This window comes from Psittacula echo (genome assembly GCF_963264785.1).
Source record: "Psittacula echo genome assembly, chromosome: 6".
In the NCBI taxonomy this organism is placed as follows: domain Eukaryota; kingdom Metazoa; phylum Chordata; class Aves; order Psittaciformes; family Psittacidae; genus Psittacula; species Psittacula echo.
Window position 1 is genome coordinate 3044290 of NC_137743.1, and position 22272 is coordinate 3066561.

General features: G+C 42.7%; 2 protein-coding genes across 11 annotated transcripts in view; one reads left to right on the forward strand and one right to left on the reverse strand.

Annotated features, from left to right (window-relative positions):
• Nucleotides 1-15897, forward strand: part of INSYN2A (inhibitory synaptic factor 2A) — a gene marked incomplete at both ends in the record, with an annotated part of 28676 nt that extends 12779 nt beyond the window's left edge. The window contains 2 exons of the mRNA XM_080621565.1: nt 7521-7592; nt 15714-15897. Coding sequence (XP_080477691.1) covers nt 7521-7592; nt 15714-15897 — 256 coding nt within the window. The remainder of the gene's footprint in view (nt 1-7520; nt 7593-15713) is intronic.
• Nucleotides 1-22272, reverse strand: part of DOCK1 (dedicator of cytokinesis 1) — a gene marked incomplete at its 5' end in the record, with an annotated part of 322176 nt that overhangs the window by 201942 nt on the left and 97962 nt on the right. The window lies entirely within an intron of this gene.

The following is a 22272-nucleotide window of genomic DNA, read 5'->3' on the forward strand; positions in this document are numbered from 1 at the left end:
TATTGTGGGCTTTTTTAAACACTTCACTCCCCGACTAACCCGAGTCTAATATACAACGTATTTATGGGGTGCAAGCGCTTCAATCGGTATCTTGGGAGTCATGGCATCCACCCACAGTGCAAATACCTCAAAAAGAGAATTCGTCATCTGCTTCCAACTGTCAGGATTCAGGAAGAGACAACAAAGTACTGTCTTGGAAACAGGCTGAAAAACCTCACCACTGAGCTCCTGTACATTTCAAAGCATTTTCAGAAACCCAGTGAATAATATCAGCCCTGGAATAACGAGACAGATAAGGGGGGGATAAAAGTAGAAAAAAGATTCTGGTATTATTTGAGAGCATCAGAAAATTTCTGCTTTCCTCCTATGCCGTCAGTTTAAAAAGACTATCAAAAATGAGGCAGTGGATTTGCGCAGTGTTTCTTTTGCCTTATTTTGGTGTGTGTTAAAACATAGAACCCCAGCCTGGTTTGTGTTGGAAGGGACCTTAAAGCTCCTCCAGCTCCAACCCCTGCCACGGGCAGGGACACCTTCCACTGGAGCAGCTTGCTCCAAGCCCCTGTGTCCAACCTGGCCTTGAACACTGCCAGGGATGGGGCAGCCACAGCTTCTCTGGGCACCCTGGGCCAGCGCCTCAGCACCCTCACAGGGAAGAGCTTCTGCCTAAGAGCTCATCTCAGTCTCCCCTCGGGCAGGTTCAAGCCATTCCCCTTGGCCTGTCCCTACAGGCCCTTGCAATGGCAGCAAATCCTGACTACAAGTCTGTGAGACTTTGCTAGGAAATTTGGGCAACAGCTTCCAACCGTGTGGAGCTGGAGGTACGGGAGCTCCAAGCCCATCTCAGGTCTCTGCAGGAACTACAGAGCAGTATCAAAGAGCCAGCTTCCACTCTCAATTGTAACACAACCAATCTATTGCACCTATAAATCAGCTCAACCCAACCCGATGCAGCGCACACTGAAGCACCTATTTCTGTAGCTGCTCTGAGCAACCTAAGGCTTTCCACTCTGTGGTGGAGTTAACCCACACTTTGTCACATAAAGGGGAGCAGATCCTCTCAAACACAAATCTGTGTTCAAAAAACATGTAGATGAGGCCCTTAATGACATGGGTTAGTGGTGGCCTTGGCAATGCTGGGGTAAAGGTTGGACGTGATGATCTTAAAGGTCTTTTTCAACTTAGTTGATTCTGTGATTCTGTGTTTAGTTGGAGACACACCAAGGATGCTCCCAGGGCTGGTACTGGGGAAGCAAATGAGCAATGCCAACAAACAGCAGAAGAAAGAGAACATCTTCAGATGAAAGGCAAGGAGCAAACAAAACGGCAGAGAAACAAACAGCAAACCCCAACACACCTGTGAAAAGGATGAAACAATTCAATGTTTGCATCAGCTGTAGACATCAAACAAAAAAGCCTCAAGATGATTGCTCAAAGCACAGTACTGCTGACTCTTGGGCTTTATCAGGCTGTACTGCTATCATCTACAAATCAGAACTGCTAACTGGTAGCTATGAAGGTAATGAAAACCCAGGAGCAAGAGGGCTACAGCAATGTTCAACTGGGCCAGTGATTTTGCAGAAGACCTTTATATGAGCCAAACACTGACTTGAGATGTTTATACCTGCACATACCTGCTGGTTTGACGGCAGAATGTAAGTTCTTAAGGGAACAGATACGCATCTGCATCTAAGAGGCAGATATTCATCCAACAGGAACATGATTTTGCTGATACAAATGGGTTTACATGAGGCTTTCCACTGAGCTAGAATGGCAAATCTTTCTTAGAGTAGACTAAACCTATATGGCTAAGCTGATTTTAACCTGCAAAATGTATACAAGTGATATCCCTGCAGTTTACACAGCTAAACCATGACTTATTCAAGCCAGAATGATAGCTAAGACACACATGACACAGTGTAGTCATCTTATTCTTCCAAAAGACAAATTATGCTAATAGTATGGACAATTTTCTCTTGAAGCATAGTTATTAGTAATACTTTAGAGTAGAAAACAACAGGGTTTAGAAGTTTCCACCAGACTCTTTATGCTAGAGCCATTACTCTGTACAGACAGATAACATGACTGTGTTTAGCTATACTATAGATAGGCCCAGCAGGACCAGGCCATACAAGGAAATACAATGCCCATCTATACAAAGACTTAGGAAGAACCACGGCCTGCACTTCCCTCAGCTGTTCAGCATAGCCAGAACTGTCACTTCAAAACCACTTCAAAGGCCCACTGCCTGCTTAAGATCATTTGTTTCACTGTATTTTAACACAAACACCAATAAAAAGAAGACTCTTGGAGTCTGGTTATCCTCTTGTTGGTGGTAATACATCAAAAGTGTGACGAACATCAATATCCTCTAAAGAGCACACCCATCAGCGCATAAAGGTGCGCTGAAGCAAAGCCACTTGTGGAAAACCATGCCATTAAGTCCCTCAGTTAGTATGAAGTACTCTCTACATCCCAGCAGGTAGGGGAAGACATCCAGATGGAACAGATCTATCCCTCCAAATTGCTTTGTAATCCCTGGCAGTGTTCAAGGCCAGGTTGGACACAGGGGCTTGGAGCAAGCTGCTCTAGTGGAAGGTGTCCCTGCCCGTGGCAGGGGTTGGAAATGGATGAGCTTTAAGGTCCCTTCCAACACAAACCAGGCTGGGATTCTATGTTCAGGATACTTGAGTTAGTGCCTCTTCTCTAGCCACCAACTGAAAACTAGGGAAAAATCAGCATATCCACATCTGAGTTTCCCCCCTCTCAGCAAAATGAGGTCTCCAATCTGTACAAGCAAAAACCCTACCCAAATGCCAAGATTTGGATGTTCCAGTTGGTATTTTCAAGAAGAGCTTCAAGCAGGTTCAGGAATTCTGCATTTCACAGGGATTCTGAGGGTGTCATTCCCTCAGGCTGCCTGCAAATTGCAGCCTATTATTAGTTATTGCCAGTCCATGTCAGCAAAACGGTGGCTCTTCATTATACTATTTTAATACTTGGAGGTGTTAATTGAGGTTAAGCTCAGGGTGTGCCAAGAATGCTGAGAGTAATGCAAGAAATGAAAGCCTCCTGCAAATAATATATAATGGAGATCACAAGCATGTGTGGCAAACTGAGTGTGGAGGTGAGGTATCATTCCCAAGGTGACTCAGCCAGGTGGATGCAGCCACAGCAACACAAGTAACCCAAATGCAGCCCTTCTCCAGCACCCGACCACACAGCACCACATCATGGATGAGGTTACCCATGCCCATCTGTGTGCACCCATATGAAAAACAAAGATATAAGATGTAAGGTATCAAAGAATGAAGCTATTGGAGTAATGACTGCTTTTAGTGTACATCAAAACACATTGAGTAGTATGAAATGCAGCAATATTATGAATACCAGGGATGCTTATTAAACAAATACATGCATTCGGTTCCTTCCTTGCAGATCAGCATGATCTCATCAAACTAGGAATGACTAGTGCTGTGTTGACTTCACTGTACTGATAGGAGTAGCCCCCCCCATGCATGTGTGTGCATATATATATATATACACATACACACACACACACGTATATATATCACACTCAACTCTATCTTCTTTATTGTTTTGGGGGTAACAAAACCAAATCATAATGCAGTACAGGTTCTACCCAGAAAGCAGCCTCCTTAAACCAAAAGATTTCCTTCAGATCCATGAGAGAAATATTTTTCCAAGTATGAACTAAAATGTCTTTCTTACTAAGATCACCAAGAAAAGAATGAGGAATTGCTGGTTGCTGGGGGAAGAGGTTAGATTTGGTTGGGTCTTCATAGAATCCATATTGCTTTGGGTTGAAGGGACCTTAAAGCTCATCCAGTTCCAACCCCCTGCCATGCTCAGGGACACCTTCCACTGCCTTCACATCTTAATACCAGTAGATGTGCACTGTACAAGACAGGACTTTGCACTCTCCCCTTTCAAGCTCAAGACGTCTTTCCTGTCCCTGGTACACCACTGCTTGTCTGTCAGTTTTATAGAGACAAGGGCAAAAAAAGGCTGTTTTTGTGAATTCCAAACCCTGCATGTTTTAGGAGACCTGCCACAAGCTGTCAGACAAACAAGCAAACCTCTGTTGAAGGGCCCTTAGGAGCACTCAAGGACCACACCATGCAAAGGGAGCCAGGAGGAGGCCAGGAGACAGAGATGGCAACCAGAAGGGCAAAATCTACCATCTGTCCTTCAACATTCACCTTTTTCGGTCACACCTGAGTACCCAAAACGCAACTACATCTCCATTTCACTTCAAGGGTGATGGGTTTTAGTCTTGGCATCATGGACACATCCACACACCAAAGCAGCAGAGCAAAGGTGGCCTGACATAGACACCATACGAGGCAGCACAACCTCATGGTGATCAGGTCCAACCTTCGCAAAGAACGGAGGATAAAAGGGAGCGACTGAAGCAAATTATAACATGTAATACTACTGAAACTGATGAGGCATTCCCAAAATCAGGATGTTAAGATTGGTAAAATGAGCTGTAAAGCTTAATGCTGAGGTGATTTTTATGTGAAATACATTGCCCACGGGATTCACAGCTTGGGGGGAACTCCCTGCTCCCAGGCATCTCAGTACAAGGTGAAATACTCCAGTTTGGATCTGAACCAGATCAAACCCAACTTTAATTTCCCTAAAAAGAACACAAATTTATAGGAGTCTTTGGTGAAAAACATCACATTTTACAGGTTTTGTTCTTACTGAAAGTAACAACTGGTTTATTAATGAAGAATAAAGTTACGGGTCTCTAACCTGAGCTCTTCTGCACTGGAACACCCTTAAAACCATTTTAAAGGCGAAGGAGAAAAGAAGCTTATTCAAATACCCCACGTCACAAGGAAGGAATAACCACCCAGAACTCTGCTCTCCTGAACGTGGTACCCAGAGCACACTCACAAACTGGTTGGAGCAGTTCACACTGGTAGGAAGCTCTGTTTTTCAGTAAGCCTGTGTTGCAAATCAACCTCACTGCCTAAGATGTACATGGAAACGTTATGCCAATAGTGAAATCCTTGTTGGCACGAAGGAGATGAATTCTATGCATGTGCTTATGCAGATGTGAAAACAAGCAAGTGAGAGCCCAAAGCCCTGGGGTGTCAACAACAGAATTCTTTCCTGAAGAGTTTAATTTATATAGAAATAATTGAATTTATACTGATCTAACACTCACGTACGCAGTCCTGGCTAAGAGCTATCAAAGCGCTGCATGGAAACCAAACACTGTGACACCATGCAGTGTTCTTGGGGCTTACAAAGAGGTCTGACTGACAGGATGGTTCAGAGAAGGGAACACTGCTAAATCTGTGGCTTGAAAAGAACATAATCCCTGTAAAGCTTAGAATATTCAATAAGGAAAATGATGCTTTAGGTTCATCGTGAATTACATGCAACTAGGAAAACTCACAGCAAACAGTAAAGCTTGTGAATGACACTGGTGCTAAAACCAAGTGGTTGGTTGAGAAACCAGGATTTCAAACTGATCATCTAAAAATCCTATGATTATTAAATATTTATATCAAAGGACCATTTTTGCCAGCTTAACGAGTCTGCCTTATACCATCAAGTAGGAAATAGGGTTTTAAGTACTTGAACGGCTGGAATTATTGTGCACTTGAAGGTCATCATGCTTTAGAAATATAAATACAACATGGAAAACTCAAGTTTTAGGAAGACACCTAAGTACCTAAGTTTATTCAATGCCTTATTGTTAATATGATATTAAAACCACTGTAAGTTACAGAAGCAGGACTATAGTTCATGACTGAACCAGTACATCCACATAAACACCAAACAGAGCATGGTTTTTGCCAAGTACCAACCAGTGTTAGGGAAGTTTATCCTAACTAAAATGCTAGTTTTGTAAGATGGACACGATGCTGGTGGGATCTGCTTGGTTGAGTCTCATAGTAACTAAATCAGTGATGACACACGTGCATAACATCATAGAATGGTTCAGGTTGGAAAGGACCTTTATTAAAACCCTTAAGCAGCAAAGGGGCAGCCAAATGTGAGTACATAAACCCTGCAGCACCATGTACAAACAGGAGAGAGGGGCAGAGGAGGTTATTTTACAAGCCAGAGAATTAACTGATTTGAATGGTGCTTTGTAGGAGTACGCAGATGAATTCAGATATCCAAACTTAACTTGGTACCCAGCGTGGTGGGTTTATGCTTTTACCTATAGAGAAGCACTTGACCAACTGTGCTCCTCCGACAGCAATTATTGACTATCCTTTCTGTGCTCAGTAAATAAAGGCCTTCATCAACTGATCTGTAAACTTCAGATGTTGTAGCCTTAGGAAAAGTCCTTAGTATTTGATCAATAGCTTGGAAAAAGCATTTAGCAAGGCCAAGTTTAACAGAGTGGGGACAATCTGAATGTCAGCTTCTGAAAGATTTTAAAAGGTAATGAAAAACAGATACTGCTTCACCCCTCTGAGAGCATAAGAGACCTTAGAGCAGCTCCAGTGCCTAAAGGGGCTGCAGGAAACCTGGAGAGGGGCTTGGGACAAGGGCCTGTAGGGACAGGCCAAGGGGAATGGCTTGAACCTGCCCGAGGGGAGACTGAGCTGAGCTCTTAGGCAGAAGCTCTTCCCTGTGAGGGTGCTGAGGCGCTGGCACAGGGTGCCCAGAGAAGCTGTGGCTGCCCCATCCCTGGCAGTGTTCAAGGCCAGGTTGGACACAGGGGCTTGGAGCAAGCTGCTCCAGTGGAAGGGGTCCCTGCCCGTGGCAGGGGTTGGAGCTGGAGGAGCTTTAAGGTCCCTTCCAACACAAACCAGGCTGGGATTGTATGATTTATTTTGATGAAATACCTATGCACAGAAAAGTGCCTGCATGCCTTAAACCCCCTTTTTAATTCAAATTGACCAGCTCAGAGACAATACATAAGGAAATTAAGACACTGCTCTAACAGACTACAAACCAAAGCCTGCCAGAGAACAGCCGCAGGCTACGTGAGTGCAGAAAGGGTGATTTAAATGGTACTTTCTTCCTTTTAAGACATAAACATCCCTACAACACATCTTCATACCTCATTGCTGAGGCACTGAAATAGGTGCCATTTTTCAGTATTATGTTCTATACATCCACCAGTAACTGGGAAAAGCCTCAGGGATTTGAGGAAGTAGAGAAAAACCAGGCTGTTTACAGGAATGGTTCATCACCTTGGTTCACAGCAGCTTTATGCAAGAAGAGCACATCACCTGGTTCCGTTGTTGTTTTCCCTTTTGTTTCTGTTGTACTTTGTAAAGTAAATGCTTTATTTTCTCCTTGCAATCATTAAAGGCTCATTTTCCAAATTACTTCATCCTCCCATTGCTCAGTGAACCTGAATACGCTGAATGTTGATCCTGCTTTCCTAATGGCACCATTTTTGCATTCAATATTTAAGTTCAAACCAAAAAGGACCCCTGATTTCTAGGAAAGAATCACAGAAGGTAAAACCAAGTTAAACCCAATTCCTCTTTAATGACCTCATGTTCTTGTCTTTGTAGGCTTTTGTATCGGACTGGTCAAGACACAGCTAATTGCGACACATGCAGGAACAGTGCATGTATTATCTATAGGTAGGTTAAAATCCTCCTATTCCCCCTTTTCTTGCACTAAAGTAATCCTTTAATCACTAATGAAGGCTCAGTTGTTAGCCTGGGCTTTTCAATAACACAAATAGAACATAATAAATTTAAATACTTCACTGAATTAAAGTCAACAGACGCCTGTTTCCAAGTCTAAAACTTCAGATCAGACAGTTACAGTCAGTACAACTGTTGTAGCTCCTGGGTGGGAAGTGTTACAAGGTGTGAGCTTCATTGTCCCACTGCTAGATATGTTTATGTTCTGTCCAACAACTCAACATACTTTAGGCTTGTTTATATAGCAGGAGTGACTGGACTTGGGAAGTGATTTTGAGACTGGATAACAAAAAGAACCAGACACAGACCAAAGCCTACCCCGTCTCCCCTTTTCTGAGGCCACTCCTGCGTAGTTTCTTGCTCAGGGCACCTGGGGAGGTAGAATATAGCACATTTGCACTGTTCTTATTTCATTAGCTAAAAAAAATCCAATTGGAAGGTGTTTAAAAACCTTGATTAAAAGACTTAAAGATTCCAACCAGATTTAAACCTGATTTAATCATTAACAAGATTTAAAGTTAAGGAACCTTCCAGTTTCACCCTTTTGTACTCTCTGCAAATGAAGTGACTCCAGAAATGCAGATTTCAAGGCTTTCCCTATCAATAGGCTGACAGAACAGCAAGCAGGTCTAGTTCTTGGGTCCCACCAGTGGCCTGGAGCTATCAGTGCTGGGCAGTTGCCTGAAGCAAGGTTTCCAGGGGAAGCTTTAGCAAAACTCAGCTCAGCTTTCTGACAGATGAGGAGAATATATGCTGCAGGCAAGAAGAGAGTGCAAAACGGGCATTATGACAAAACTGCATTACTGAGACAAGATAAGTAGCCAGAAGGGAGAAAAGAGAAATTCACTGATAAAACTACCACTAAAACAGACTGCCTCGTAGGAGTTCCTGTTCCTCCTCAAGCCACGTATGCTGCTTTCATTAGTAAGGGTGCTAAAGTTACTCTTAAACCTTGAGTTAATGATGCACACCTCATCTTTGCGAAAGGTTTGCATGACAAATGCTGAATGGAGCTACGTGGTTTCTCTTTAGGACAAAAGACCTTTTAGGAACACATCCTAAAGCTCAGGTTAAACTGTTCAACTGAAAACCGGAATACATTTGAGGGCCCCAGGCCTTGGAAGCTGGTGGTAAATATCCATGTCAGATTGTTCTGTTTGTCCTGCTGTATGTTCCACTGGCTGCTTTTACAACAGGCTCCTGCTCTGGACCCTCCTCAGCCTTGAGCTCTTTCACCCATGTAGTAGATGGGGGACACTTAAGGAATGCCCTTACAGGACAAATCAATGATCTGAAGGGAAATCTTTAACTTCTCCCTAAATGATTTGGTTTCTTTTGCATTATGATTGAATTTTGAAACCCGTAGCATTAACAGCAGAACATTCAGAGCTGTTTCTAACCTTCAGACTGCAGCAAAGCAGCATCCGAGAGGAGGGATTAAGCTGCCCTACTGACTACCCAACTGCAGCCTCCGATGTCAAGCGCAGCACAGATGAGAAGCTACAATGCAGAAACAATCAGTGTAATTAAAGATGACTTTGTAGAGTATTAAGATGTAGCACAAAAGCCATAGACAGTGTAGGAGGAGACAAAAACCACTTGTACTTTAAAGGGGTTTTAGCTGATCTTTAGTATCCAAAATGCCAATACTGTTAGTAAACATTCTAAGAATATAGTTTTGAGAATATAATTATTTTGTATATAATATTTATTTTTTTTACTAAGATTCCAAATCTGGTTTTATATTCTTTTGCCTTTATATTGAAAAGAATTATATACAATTCTTAGCATTACAGGAAAAAGGAAAACCAGGCTACCTCAGTTCTTTTAATAAATAGGAAACTAATTGAACATGAAACACTATTAAAAAGACAAGGTACAAAAACTTAAACTGGTTTAGATGTGGGGTTTTCCCCTATTCCCTATTTCCCTCACAATTCTACTTATTTCTCTGATAAAAACTATGTTATAGAACTCGTCAGGAATTCCAGACATGGGAGGCCCCGACACCTTCCACCACACAAGGCACACCACATTAACAGCATCACACAGCAGTTCACTGCTTCCACTCCCAATTAAACACCCAATTAGGCCTGGGCTTTAGAGGGGGAAAGGCTCAGTCTGGGTAGCAAAGGCTGAGGGACCTGGGGGGTTCATTCTGGAGAAGAGAAGGCTCAGGGGGGACCTGATGGCTCCCTACAAGTGCCTGAGAGGAGGATGGAGCCAGGAGGGGCTGGGCTCTGCTCCCAAGGAACAAGGGATGGGACAAGAGGAACCGGCCTCAAGCTGCACCAGGGCAGGTTTAGATGGAGCTGAGGAACAATTCCTGCCCCGGAGGGTGCTCAGGCATTGGCACAGGCTGCCCAGGGCAGGGCTGCAGTCACCATCCCTGCAAGTGTTCACACAGCGTGGAGACGAGGCCTCAGTGCCATGGGTTAGTGGTGGCCTTGGCAGTGCTGGGGAACAGTTGGACTTGGTGAGCTTAAAGGGCTTTTCCAACCTGGCTGATTCTATGATTATCCTGAAGGCTTCACCAGCCCATGGATTCGGGTAAGGACACGATCACTGGTGCTGCCTCTTTAAAGCTCTTGGCTCAAACAGCAGAACAACTTCTATATCAGGCAACAGCATCACACTAGGTTGTAAAGCCTGAATATAAAGTTCCAACTACATAACAACAGTCTAAAACAGTCAGAAAACAGTATTCAACACCATGTCTTTATAGTATTTTCAGACAGTATTTAAAATATTGGTAAATAATGTGATTAAAGTAGTAAAAATAAACCATTTTATCAAATGTTGAGCTCTGACAAATGTTAACCTATTCCATTACTGTTGGTATCTCATAATCCAAGGTTTCCAAATCATCTTCTACCAAACTAAAAGAACAATATACAAAGAAAAGACAAAATCTTTCACATCTATCTATTACAAACTAAAGTATGTTCACCATTTTCAAAGATAGAAGGTAAGTGTTACTAAAGTATATTGCCAGGACAAAGGCAACTTTGTGATAGGACAAGGGGTAATAGGTTCAAACTGAAACAGGGGAAGTTTAGATTGGATCTAAGGAAGAAATTCTTTACTGAGAGGGTGGTGAGGCACTGGAATGGGTTGCCCAGGGAGGTTGTGAATGCTCCATCCCTGGCGGTGTTCAAGGCCAGGTTGGACAGAGCCTTGGGTGCCATGGTTTAGTGTGAGGTGTCCCTGCCCATGGCAGGGGGGTTGGAACTGGGTGATCTTAAGGTCCTTTCCAACCCTAACTATTCTATGATTCTATGAACTTCAATACTGATGTCTATCAAAATGCTGCTATTAAGAAGCAGTTGCATTGCTATGCAGAAACTGAACCAGTTCTAAACCACCCAACCCTACATGTACTAAAGTCTTCACAGCCTGTTTTATTCTGTAATTATCTTTTAGTGGAACTGCCCTTTCCACTCTTGTTTAAATTATCATCCCTGTGAACTGTAATCCTTGAACAGAAATCTGTATGAGAAAAAGGAGGCTTCTCTTAATATTGTGTGCATTATTCTTAGGCCTTTAGCATGAGTTATTTCCATGAAGGAGCATCTTGAAGTATTCCTGCTAAACTTCTCTTTAGGCAAAAAGATCACAAGTACTCAATTGCTTTTACAAGGTTATTTTAGCTTTTGTAAGTGAACTTTTAAGTAGACCAAATCATGAGCCAATTTCTGCATAGGGAGAACAGACAAATCAATAGTACGCTGTTGTATTTATAGAATCACAAATGGGTTGTGTTGGAAGGGACCTTAAAGCTCATCCAGTTGCCACAAGCAGGGACACCTTCCACTAGAGTAGGTTGCTCCAAGCCCCTTCCAACCTGACCTTGAACACTGCCAGAGATGAAGGAATTTGGTGAGGAGAATGACTCAAAGCTCTTCTCTTATCATTCATTTGGCCACTTTTTACTCCTTTGAAATGTTGGATTATGCTGGTTTTCAATACTTGGTTTTGTCTTTGATATTGAAGTTCCTTTAAGATGTACTCCAAGTACTCAATAGAAAGTGCATTATCAGAATCTCTGCCACGTAACTCTCAATACAACAGTGGCAAATGAAACAGGATTACAATCACAAGTTAATTAGGCAGCACAAGCCCATGTGGAATTAGTTCACTTGTAAAGGTTAGATATAGTGATAATTATTAACATTCATAAATATGGCAATCCAGGGTGGAAATAAGACAAGTAGACATCAATCCCTGAGATAGCAAAATCAGGTACCTACATGATAAGAATAGTAATATCATCATCTTTTTATTTCCTACCCACACTAATTAATTTATATTCTCTCTCATCTTATCTCTAATCTAAGATGCTTTGCAGTAAAAATGGATCTTAATGGCTTGCTAACACCAACTGCTTTAGATCCTGGCCTTTGGGATTTGCAGGTTGAAATAGCAAATTCATGAGATCCCTCAAAAGTATAGTCAACCAATTTTTGAGTGATCAGTGCTTATCTAGATCCCGCTATTCCAAGCTGGGACATGCTGTATCATCCAGTTAATGTTATCCAGAAGGAGACACTATGACATTCTTCAATCCCTGGTTCACCCAGCGACTTAAATGCAAAGAGTTGGGCTGTTCTATAAATGCTTGTAGGATTTGGGCCTTAGCATTACAAACAAGGTCATAAAAAGGTGAACAGAAGGGGTGTGAATGAGGTGAGAAAGGCCCAGGTCAAGTAGAAGGAGAAAGGTTTTCCCTTAAGGCAGAACACAGAGGACTCCATCCTTGGAGGTTTCAAGAGACAAGTGCATAAAGCCCTCAACAACCCAGTCCTGAACCTGAATTCGTCCATCTTGCAAATAACACATATCCTCTCATTAGCATCTAATAGTCTTAAAATGATTCATGTTAATAACTTGTGACTGTGGCATAAAGAAGAAAACCCATCCGTATTTCTAAGCTTGTTGCTAGATACCCACCCACAGTCCATATGCTTCAACCCAAATGGTTATGACTCCTCAAACTCTGTTTTCAATCCCTTCTACAGCAACAGGATTACGGAAAGTTCACTCTGCTGCCAGTGTGCAAAAAATAAACTCATCTATTCTTTAAATCATTCAAATAAGCTCGGTCAGCTACTGCAGGCTCAAGTGTTCCAAACTGGCTCCGGATACAGCAAATTAATACATCTATTCCTAGGAAAATAAAGAAATTAAACCTCCTCTTAGCCAAGGAATCCAGCAGGTGCTGTAACAAGTGAGATGGCCTTTTTTCAAAGACCTGTTTCAAACCCTTATAATCCTCTCTTCTTTCTTTTTCCACTATCCCCAGCCTAAACAAAGCTTCACAAGCTTGGATGGTTTGGCCAAGCCATAAGCAGAAAATCCTCCACAGCAATCCCTAATCCACAGTGATAGGATTTAGAAAATGGGATAAGCCAAAGAAAAGCAGCTTGAGGAAGTTGGCCACCTTGGATTCATACCTGGTGTCCAGGGTGTCCACGTTGCCCCTCTACTCTGCATTCATGAGACCCCACTTGCAGCACTGTGTGCGGTTCTGGTGTCCTCAGCATAAGAAGGACATGGAGCTGTTGGAGCAAGTCCAGAGGAGGCCACGAGGATGCTCAGGGACTGGAGCACCTCCTGTATGGAGACAGGCTGAGAAAGTTGGGGCTGTTCAGCCTGGAGAAGAGAAGCTGCGTGGAGACCTCAGAGCAGCTTCCAGTATCTGAAGGGGGCCTACAAGGATGCTGGAGAGGGACTCATCAGTACAGACTGTAGTGATAGGACAAGAGAGAATGGGTTTAAACTGAAACAGGGGAGATTTAGGTTGAATATAAGGAAGTCTTCACTGGGGTGTGGTGAGGCACTGGAGCAGGTTGCTCAAGGAAGTTGTGAATGTGTGAGTATATGGAGTTATTATGGGGGAGGCTTAAAGAAGAGTCAAAACCAGACCGGATTTGTAAGTGAAGAGAAGCACATGGCATTGAGAGTATTTCAGGAAAAGGTCATTAGGAGAGGAAACCTGTAGAGACTTTGCATACAAACCCAGCACTGAGCAAAACAGAGCTGTCAGAGCTGTGACAGGTGACAAAATCAAGGTCATGAATGCAGAAAGCAGAAAGCTCTGCAGGTCGGTAACATGATATAAGGAAGTCATACAAATACGTAACACTTGCTGGCTTTAATAGTATTTCCTACGCTTGATATAAAGACCAAAAATAAAGGCAGCTATAGATAATTTCGGAAGATACGTGGAAAATTACAAAATAAGGAGGGTTTTGGCTTCTTTTTGCACACAAAGACTGAAACTTAAGTTTGCAAAGAAGCTGCTTGCCTGAACAGAGCAGGTACACCACAAAGCTGGGTAAATGCATCTTGATAGACAAGAACCCCAAATCTCCTGCTGAATTTACAGTTCTAAATGCTGAAATAATTAATGTTTTCATTCATTTTCAGCAGCAAAATATTTCATTTGGCTGTAAATAGCTGAGTCTGAACTGCTGAAAATGGCTTTATACAGTAGAGAATGATAATAACATGGGTTCTGTCATATGGACTAGAACTCAGATGGTTTTTCTCTTGAGAACTATCTTAAATAGGAATTGATTATGAAAAACACCACTCTCTTCAGCAAGGTTCTTTAAAAACAATTCATCTTTCACATCAAGTACTTCTTGAGAGCTCCCCTGCAATAATCACTTCTGAAAGAAGTAAAAATGAACTGCGCTGGTGCCAGAGCTGAAATGCCTTTTTCTGTCGCCCCAGCAGAATCATAGAATCGTTAGGGTTGGAAAGGACCTTAAGATCATCCAGTTCCAACCCCCCTGCCATGGGCAGGGACACCCCACACTAAACCATGGCACCCAAGGCTCTGTCCAACCTGGCCTTGAACACCGCCAAGGATGGAGCATTCACAACCTCCCTGGGCAACCCATTCCAGTGCCTCACCACCCTCTCAGTAAAGAATTTCTTCCTTAGATCCAATCTAAACTTCCCCTGTTTCAGTTTGAACCCGTTACCCCTTGTCCTGTCACTACAGTCCCTGATGAAGAGTCCATCCCCAGCATCCTTGTAGGCCCCCTTCAGATACTGGAAGCTGCTCTGAGGTCTCCACGCAGCTTCTCTTCTCCAGGCTGAACAGCCCCAACTTTCTCAGCCTCTCTTCATACAGGATGTGCTCCAGCCCCTGATCATCCTCGTGGCCCTCCCCTGATACAAGCCTACTATAATATATGCCAGGTTCTGCCCAGATTTACATGCCAATTTACATGAGATTTAAAGAGCTCTTAAAGAAGTCAACTTCATTCTGAGATTCTTTCATTGTGCTACTGAAAGCATTTATGTGGTGGGGGATTCACAATCAGCTGATACCCCTATTTTAGCACAACCAGAACCATGATGCTTCAGGGCATTTCTAAGCAGCTAGGATTTGGTTTTGGGACAGCATTACCCTTTTGCTGAGGTTTATAATGTGGCTCCTTTGTTTTATATGGGAAACTCAAAACAATTTGTAGCATAAATGTTGAAATAAGGGTTGGACAGGGCTTGGAGCAACCTGCTCTAGTGGAAGGTGTCCCTGCCCGTGGTAGGGGTTGGAACTGGCCCCTTCCAACCCAAACCAGTCTGGGATTCTAGGATACAGTCAGCTACATAAATGGATTTACATCATTAGATGTTTTTATTTCAGCAGTCCGGGTTGGGTTTCCTGGCTGCCACCCCATCCTCCCAGGCCTTGTAGATGGGAGAGAACCAAGCCTGGGAGCCCCCAAAGAGCATTTGACCACAAAAATGAGGGGGAGAAGTAGTATTTCTGGTTTTCAATCACTTCACAGCACATCTACGGTAGTCCTCAATGCCCCCCTAAACAGGAGGGAAACTTCACAATACCCCATTCCTGTTTCTCTTTTGCAATATGTCCTTTTTTTGACCTTCCTCTTTCCCTTGCGGTGCAAGAACTGTGGAGATCCAATTGAAGCATTTGATTTACATCTGAATGTCATAAATTAACCATCAGATGTGGGTTTAATTGAAATCTTTGTCATCATAATTAATAACTAATGGCTTTTCTCGTCCCATTTTTAGTGTGGAACTGGATTTTAAACAGCAAGAAGATAAACTACAGCCAGTGTTGAGAAAACTTCATCCTATCGAGGAAACTCAGGTTGCACCTTTGCCTTATTCTCAGGAGAGCTACTCCTCCACTCCCAAGCAAAAATCCAAAACTGAATCAAAAAAGCATGGAAGATGGAAACTCTGGTTCCTTTAACCCAAGTCCATGTGGAGTTCAAGGCCTTCTCTGAAAAACACTTGGAGTTCTATCAATCCTTGATAACGGGATCGTGGTAGACTGAGCAGTTACTGGCCAACGTGGTTCTGACCCTTGTGGTGACATCCAGTTCTCACCCTGTGTACCAAAAAGGCCTTTGTACCTATAGACTCCTGTCCAGAAGCAAGGTGTTAAGAGAACCCCTTGCCTAATCCCTTGCCAACTTTGATTTGCAGTTCACCAATGTGGGATGTAAAACCTGAATTGAAATTTGTACAAAGGTGGAAAGTAAAACTATTCCCCCCCTTCTCCTTAGATCTGAAAGCGTCACATTCTAACCTGGTAAATTGTAGGCTGTCATTCTGTACGCAGCTCAATATCACTGTTGTTTTCAAGCCTTTTGGGGGTTTGGTTTATTGTCTTTAAACAACAGCAAGGGGAGGAAATAACAAAGCAAGCCTTATGTTTGCAGTGGTCTTCAGTTTTACAAATCCATGTTGATCGGGGAGTGCAGTTTTCAGCACATTTATCCTGGACAAAGCACAATTTTTCATGTGGTCCAAGACCACGACTAGTCTCTAAGATGTGACTCCGGTTGTATCTGCCTTCATGCGATGCACACTTCAACTAAGGTACCACATCTCGACAGCGCGCCATCATTTCTTGTTTAGCTCTGTCCTCATCACCAGAGGAACACGTTTGATGCTCATCTTCAAGGGGTGAGCAGCCAGAAACCTCCCAAGGTCAGGAGAAGCCTTTAACCGCATCACAGGGTCATGGCTACGGGACAATCATCTGTCCTAGATCTCACTTCTAAGTCTTTTGGTACCCAAAAACGTCTAAATGACACATTCTGACACATTAACAAACCCAACCCCACAAAGAGAACAACCAAAAGCTCTACAGATTGTTGGCACTTGCCCTAATTTAGTATCCTTTTGTAATACAGCCTTTGGAAAACCTCTACGACATTGCAGAAGGCACCAGAGAATTTATAGTGCGCATCATACTTTGGAACCACTTTGGAAGGAGCTGTAAATTTTAGATGCTATTTATTTGCTAAGCTTTTCAGATGGGTTTTCCAACACATCGTAATTTATCTCTCAATCCATTAACTGTACTTGCTCACCAACACGCTTAGGGAAGAGATGGGAATCCATCTTTTTCCTCGTTTGGGGGGATTTTTCCTTAAAATTACACTTTAAATTTTGCTCTGAATTATAAAACTTCAACTTTCTCCTCCAAATATTCGCTCTTGTCATTAAAATGCCACCTGGCATTATGGAAAAACTTCCATTTGTGGAAAAATTTCCCATGCTAGAAGTGGCCAGGGAATAGGAATCTTATCTTCTGTATTTTTTAGGGTTTAAGGCCATTTGAGTCACAGTGTCATGTGCCAAACTGGTTTACTAGGAACTGGTTTGAAATCACATACCCTGCAGCATCACCAAGACACAAACTCTTCAGTCTTTAGGTAGAAGAAAAGTAATCATGAGCAGAAGAGTTTGCTCATACTGAAACATCAGAGGTGTTTTGGTTCACACTATTTCTCCTCTTAGCTCAGCATCAAATCCATTAAGGAATATCACTTGCTTTTCCCCCCCAGAGCAAAGAGAAGGAAGTAAAAATGGGAACAGAAGCGCGGACGCAGCCTATGTCCAGCTCCAAATTAATCTCAGCATGCTTTAATGGAATAAAGTCACCTTTACAGGTAACCTTCAAGAGGGCTACAAGTTCTTGTACATAGCAACCAAAATCCCTGCATATTTTTGTGAAAGCTGAAGGATTAGGAAGGGAATCCTGTGGACCAGGATGGAAGTGCAATTGTTTCCATGTGGAAAAGAAACACGTGTTTCATGTACTTTATATTGTTTATAATTGAAAATGTTTAAGAGTTTACACAACAGCTCATCCAACATGTTTTAGAACCCCAAATATTTCCTAAAAAGAATATATTTTTTCCTAAACAGAAAGAAATAGCAAATATGGACATAAAACTATGACAGTATTCAGTCTTATTTTTAAATAGTGTTAAGAATTCATGAACTCATCCATGCAAAAACACCTAAGTTGGGTTTTCTTTTAATCAAATCAATGCGTCCCTCAATGGCAATCAGTTATAGGTCAGAAGTGTCACTGAATCAGTAGCTTTTCCCCATAAGCCTGTTCTGAATGTTCTGGTGTGACACAAAACTGAACTGGTTTTATGTTACTGGCTCACACAGAGACCAATGTTGTGCAACCCCTTCAAAGGACAGAGGAGAAGTCGCTGGTGAAGCGTCTCAAGAGCTCAAAGTGGAAGCTCCTACAGCGTGTTCTCTACATGGGCAGGTTATTTTCTTACCAAGTTGCAGATTTTTAGTTTTCTACATGTTTTTAAGACTGGGAAAGCCACCATCCATCTAGAGCCTTGCTTTTAACAAAGACATCTCGGGTCCTGTCCTACCATCCCACGGGATTTGTAATAAAACCTTTTTGCAAGTGTGGAAAACGCATCATATTGTATTACATTTAGAATCACTCCAGCTCACGTCAGATAGACACCCAAAGAAAACCCCTCGTTCTTTAGAGCTGTTAGTTCCATGCGACTGACAAAGCTATTCTCACCCTAACAGAGGAGATCTTACAAAGTGCAGGTAGGAGGTTACAGCAGAGAAAATGCACCTTTACCTTCCACGAGGCACATAAGGTCGCTTTGCCGAGCTCACTGACAATGCCATGCACTCCATACACTGATTTGCTATACGCACCTCTCCCATCTCATGCTTAATAATGATTTTTAGTCAATAAATACTGCAGTGATTTTCTATTACTTGCTATTTTCTGAGTCCGTATGATTTCCATGAAGCGGCAGTTACGTTCTTGGGTTTAGAGCTATTAGGAAACACTATTCCTGTGGGTAGCACTTGTTTTCTTCAAGACAGAAAAGGTCACTGTAAAAATAGTTTAAAAATCAGGATAAACTGAAACAAAATCATGATTAAAACTGGAAAATTCTACCACTGGTACAAAGTGTTTGCTTTTTCTTGCTTAAGATGCAAAACCACCGTCAATGCCTTTTAATTACACTCTTTTAAAGGTTAATCATTGCTTCAGAATCTAATAGGTTCATTTTTCATGAACGCCTTCAAATCAAGTAGGCTGTTAGGTTGCACCATTTCTTTAGCAGCTGTAGAATAGCAGGGATTCTGTATTACTACTGGGATTTGTTACCTGGATTGCCACTAAAAATACAACTGCTACACAGACACCATTCTGCTCCAGTAGAGTGAACCAGACTGCACGGAACAGTTTTTAGGATGATTTCAGCATCCATAAAATACAACTGCGGCTTATTAAAAATAATTGGAGTGCCAGAAATTTGCTGTCCATTTGTGGAGGTGAATGCAGTTTGTTCTGATGAACATGAGTAGTACACACTCCATACCCACTCACTGCGTGGGTGATAGTAGAAGAGCTCAGTGTTAGTGATGGAACAAAATCACTGCCATCATTCAAATGCCACTTCCACTTGTGTGAAATGAAGGTTGCAATACATCATTTCAGATGGTTTTGATAAGAAATCGTGCAATTCACTAAAACAAAGTATACATTTTTACACCATAGAGGTCTGGGGAAGAAAACGAGGCTCCCTCCAATACTTTGGAACCCACTGACCCCAAACTTCACACATTTAAGGCACAGAAAGGCAATTTACATCCAGCTTCAACTCCTAAATAACTTCAGCCCCAGAAATCTCTTCAATAACCATCAATAACTCATATTTTACTTAGACCTAGACTTGTATTTTACTGCCTTCCAGAAAGGCATCCTGCCAGGAAGATGACAAGGGATGGAGAATCCACTGCTGCCTTTGACTGATCACTCCAGTGCTCACTTCCCACATCAGTGCCCTGTTCTCTGCTCTGCTTTACACTTGTCACTCTCCAGTGCTGCCACCATCTCCTCTTTGACAGATACCAACTTCACCCTACATAGATTCTCCTTCACTATCACCAAGGGGCACCTCTAAATCTTCCAGCCTCAGATCTCACCACAAACCCCTTTCTCTCTGATGACTTCAGCAGCATTTCTGGTTTGGTTTCATCACATCTTTGTTTTAAAGTGTAGAGGACGGGAAATAAGCAATATGGGAAACAAGTCATCAGTAAAATCATGAAGTCCTCTCCTGTCCACTGCTTCCGAGTCACACATCCTGACTGCATCTAAAAATCACATTTTATCACTTATCACAAGAGGTGTTCACACTTCAGTCACCATAAACCACCGTGTGCTCTTCAGAGCTGCTTCTATTAGGGACAGAGTGTTCTGGGAGTCAGGCCACTTCCCTGCATTCTTTGCTCTTCCATCCGAGAGTTGGATGGTTTTTCCTTTATCAAAACGGAGTTTGATTTGTTCCACCACATCAAGGAACCAAGATGGTCTGTTTAACAGTGATCGCAGGGTTGCACAGCTCTGCCAACTGAAGCATCTTCCAAAACCTGCGCACACAGGGACCCAAACCCCTCATCTGGATGTCCTTTCTGAAATTAAAGAGTTCAGCAACCACCTTGTTTTTCTTGGCTTTGGAAGTGAAAAACATGCCAAGCTGATGGCCACAAGGAAGTAGGGAGCAGCTGTGATTCATTTTGGACCTACCATTGTAGCTGGTCAATCCTGATTTACTGAAGGAGGCAATATGCCGACTCGCATGGACCACAGCATTCTGCAGAAGTTACTAGGCAGGGAAAGAGATGGTTTGAAATTATCCTTCAAGAAAGATTCAAGGAATTATGCTCAGTTTAGGGGGTTTCCAGGTAATATTACATTAGGAAAAGCTCTTCCCTGTGAGGGTGCTGAGGCGCTGGCCCAGGGTGCCCAGAGAAGCTGTGGCTGCCCCATCCCTGGCAGTGTTCAAGGCCAGGTTGGACACAGGGGCTTGGAGCAAGCTGCTCCAGTGGAAGGGGTCCCTGCCCGTGGCAGGGGTTGGAAATGGAGGAGCTTTAAGGTCCCTTCAACCCAAACCATTCCAGGGCTTTAAGATTCTAAACACATTCAGTAGGAGACATTTTGTGACCCTGCTGTAGGTGACTTCTTTGCTGCACCAGAAGTTCCAGGCACATGCAGAAGTAGCCCAACAGCCAACTGATGTGAGCAGCAACTAACCCCAACCTCCCATCAGACACCTGGCACCCAGAGGCTGCAGCTAGTTAACTACAACAGCACACAGAGCCTTCTACTCAGCCACTAAATGGATCAAGGAAAAATCACCTGTGAGACTTAGAGGAAAAAGTAGCCAGAAATAATGAGTATTAAAATGGTGACAAGGTTTTTTTCTTGCATGTTAAAGACTCCTTTGATATGGCAGCCAGGAAACTGATGTTAATCCCCAAGGATGTAAGTTCACTGCTTTCACTTAAAACGACCTGTGTAAGCGGCCAGACTGTGCTTAATCTTCATTAATACACACACTGGTGACACTGAGGGTTTGGATCTTTAATAAGTTCTTAAGGCTAGAAGAGAGCGAGCAGTATCACAGATGTTCACTTAAAGTCTTCTTGCTACCAACTCCTACCCAAATCAGGGTCAAATCAGGTTTTACCTCTCACTTATACTCTATTTATTGGTTACGTTTGCTTCTCACAACTGGTCTTTCAAGATAATTCTCTTTTGAAGGTGTATGATAAAAACAGCTTGTGGGTTTTATCTAGAAACACACTTCAGGAAGCCAATACGTAAAGAAAAGGTGTACAAAGTCAAAAGACATTACTGGAGGATCATTCCAGTCTGTTCAAAAAGGAAATGCACCTCGTGCAAACAAACATGGAGAAGTTGCAATTTAAAGGTTTAACAGACAGGAACTTTGCCACCAATGTGAAATAGGGCCTTGAAGAAGCCGAAGAGCAAAACCCTGTAGAAGGTCCTACCCCATACCAATGGCTCTCATATTCTGATTGAAATACAGGTGTCAGGTAAGTTACCCAAATCCTTTCTTATTTCCTGTACTAAGGTGGAACATTCAAAACACAGGGAAGCAAATACATTGGAAACAGACTGTGGTGCTGGTGCCGCCATCGCAGCCTTATGCTGACAGTCAGGGATTTAGTTCAACTCATTCATCAATGTTCTTCCAAAGGAAACTGCCCTGGTAACAGTCACTCCGGATCAGCCAAACAGAACCCTCCCCATACGTTACCATGTAGAGAAAGTCCTTTGAATTGTTTATGGTAGCTTTAACAGCCTCTTACTGCCTATCCCCCTGAAACCATAAATCCAGCGTCACATCCCCATTACACCAGCGCATGTAGCAACCCCTCCTTCTCTTGTTAGTGAACAGAAGGCACATCATATTTAAGGACTCCACCTCCTCTGCCTTTGTTCCAAGACCATTTTCTC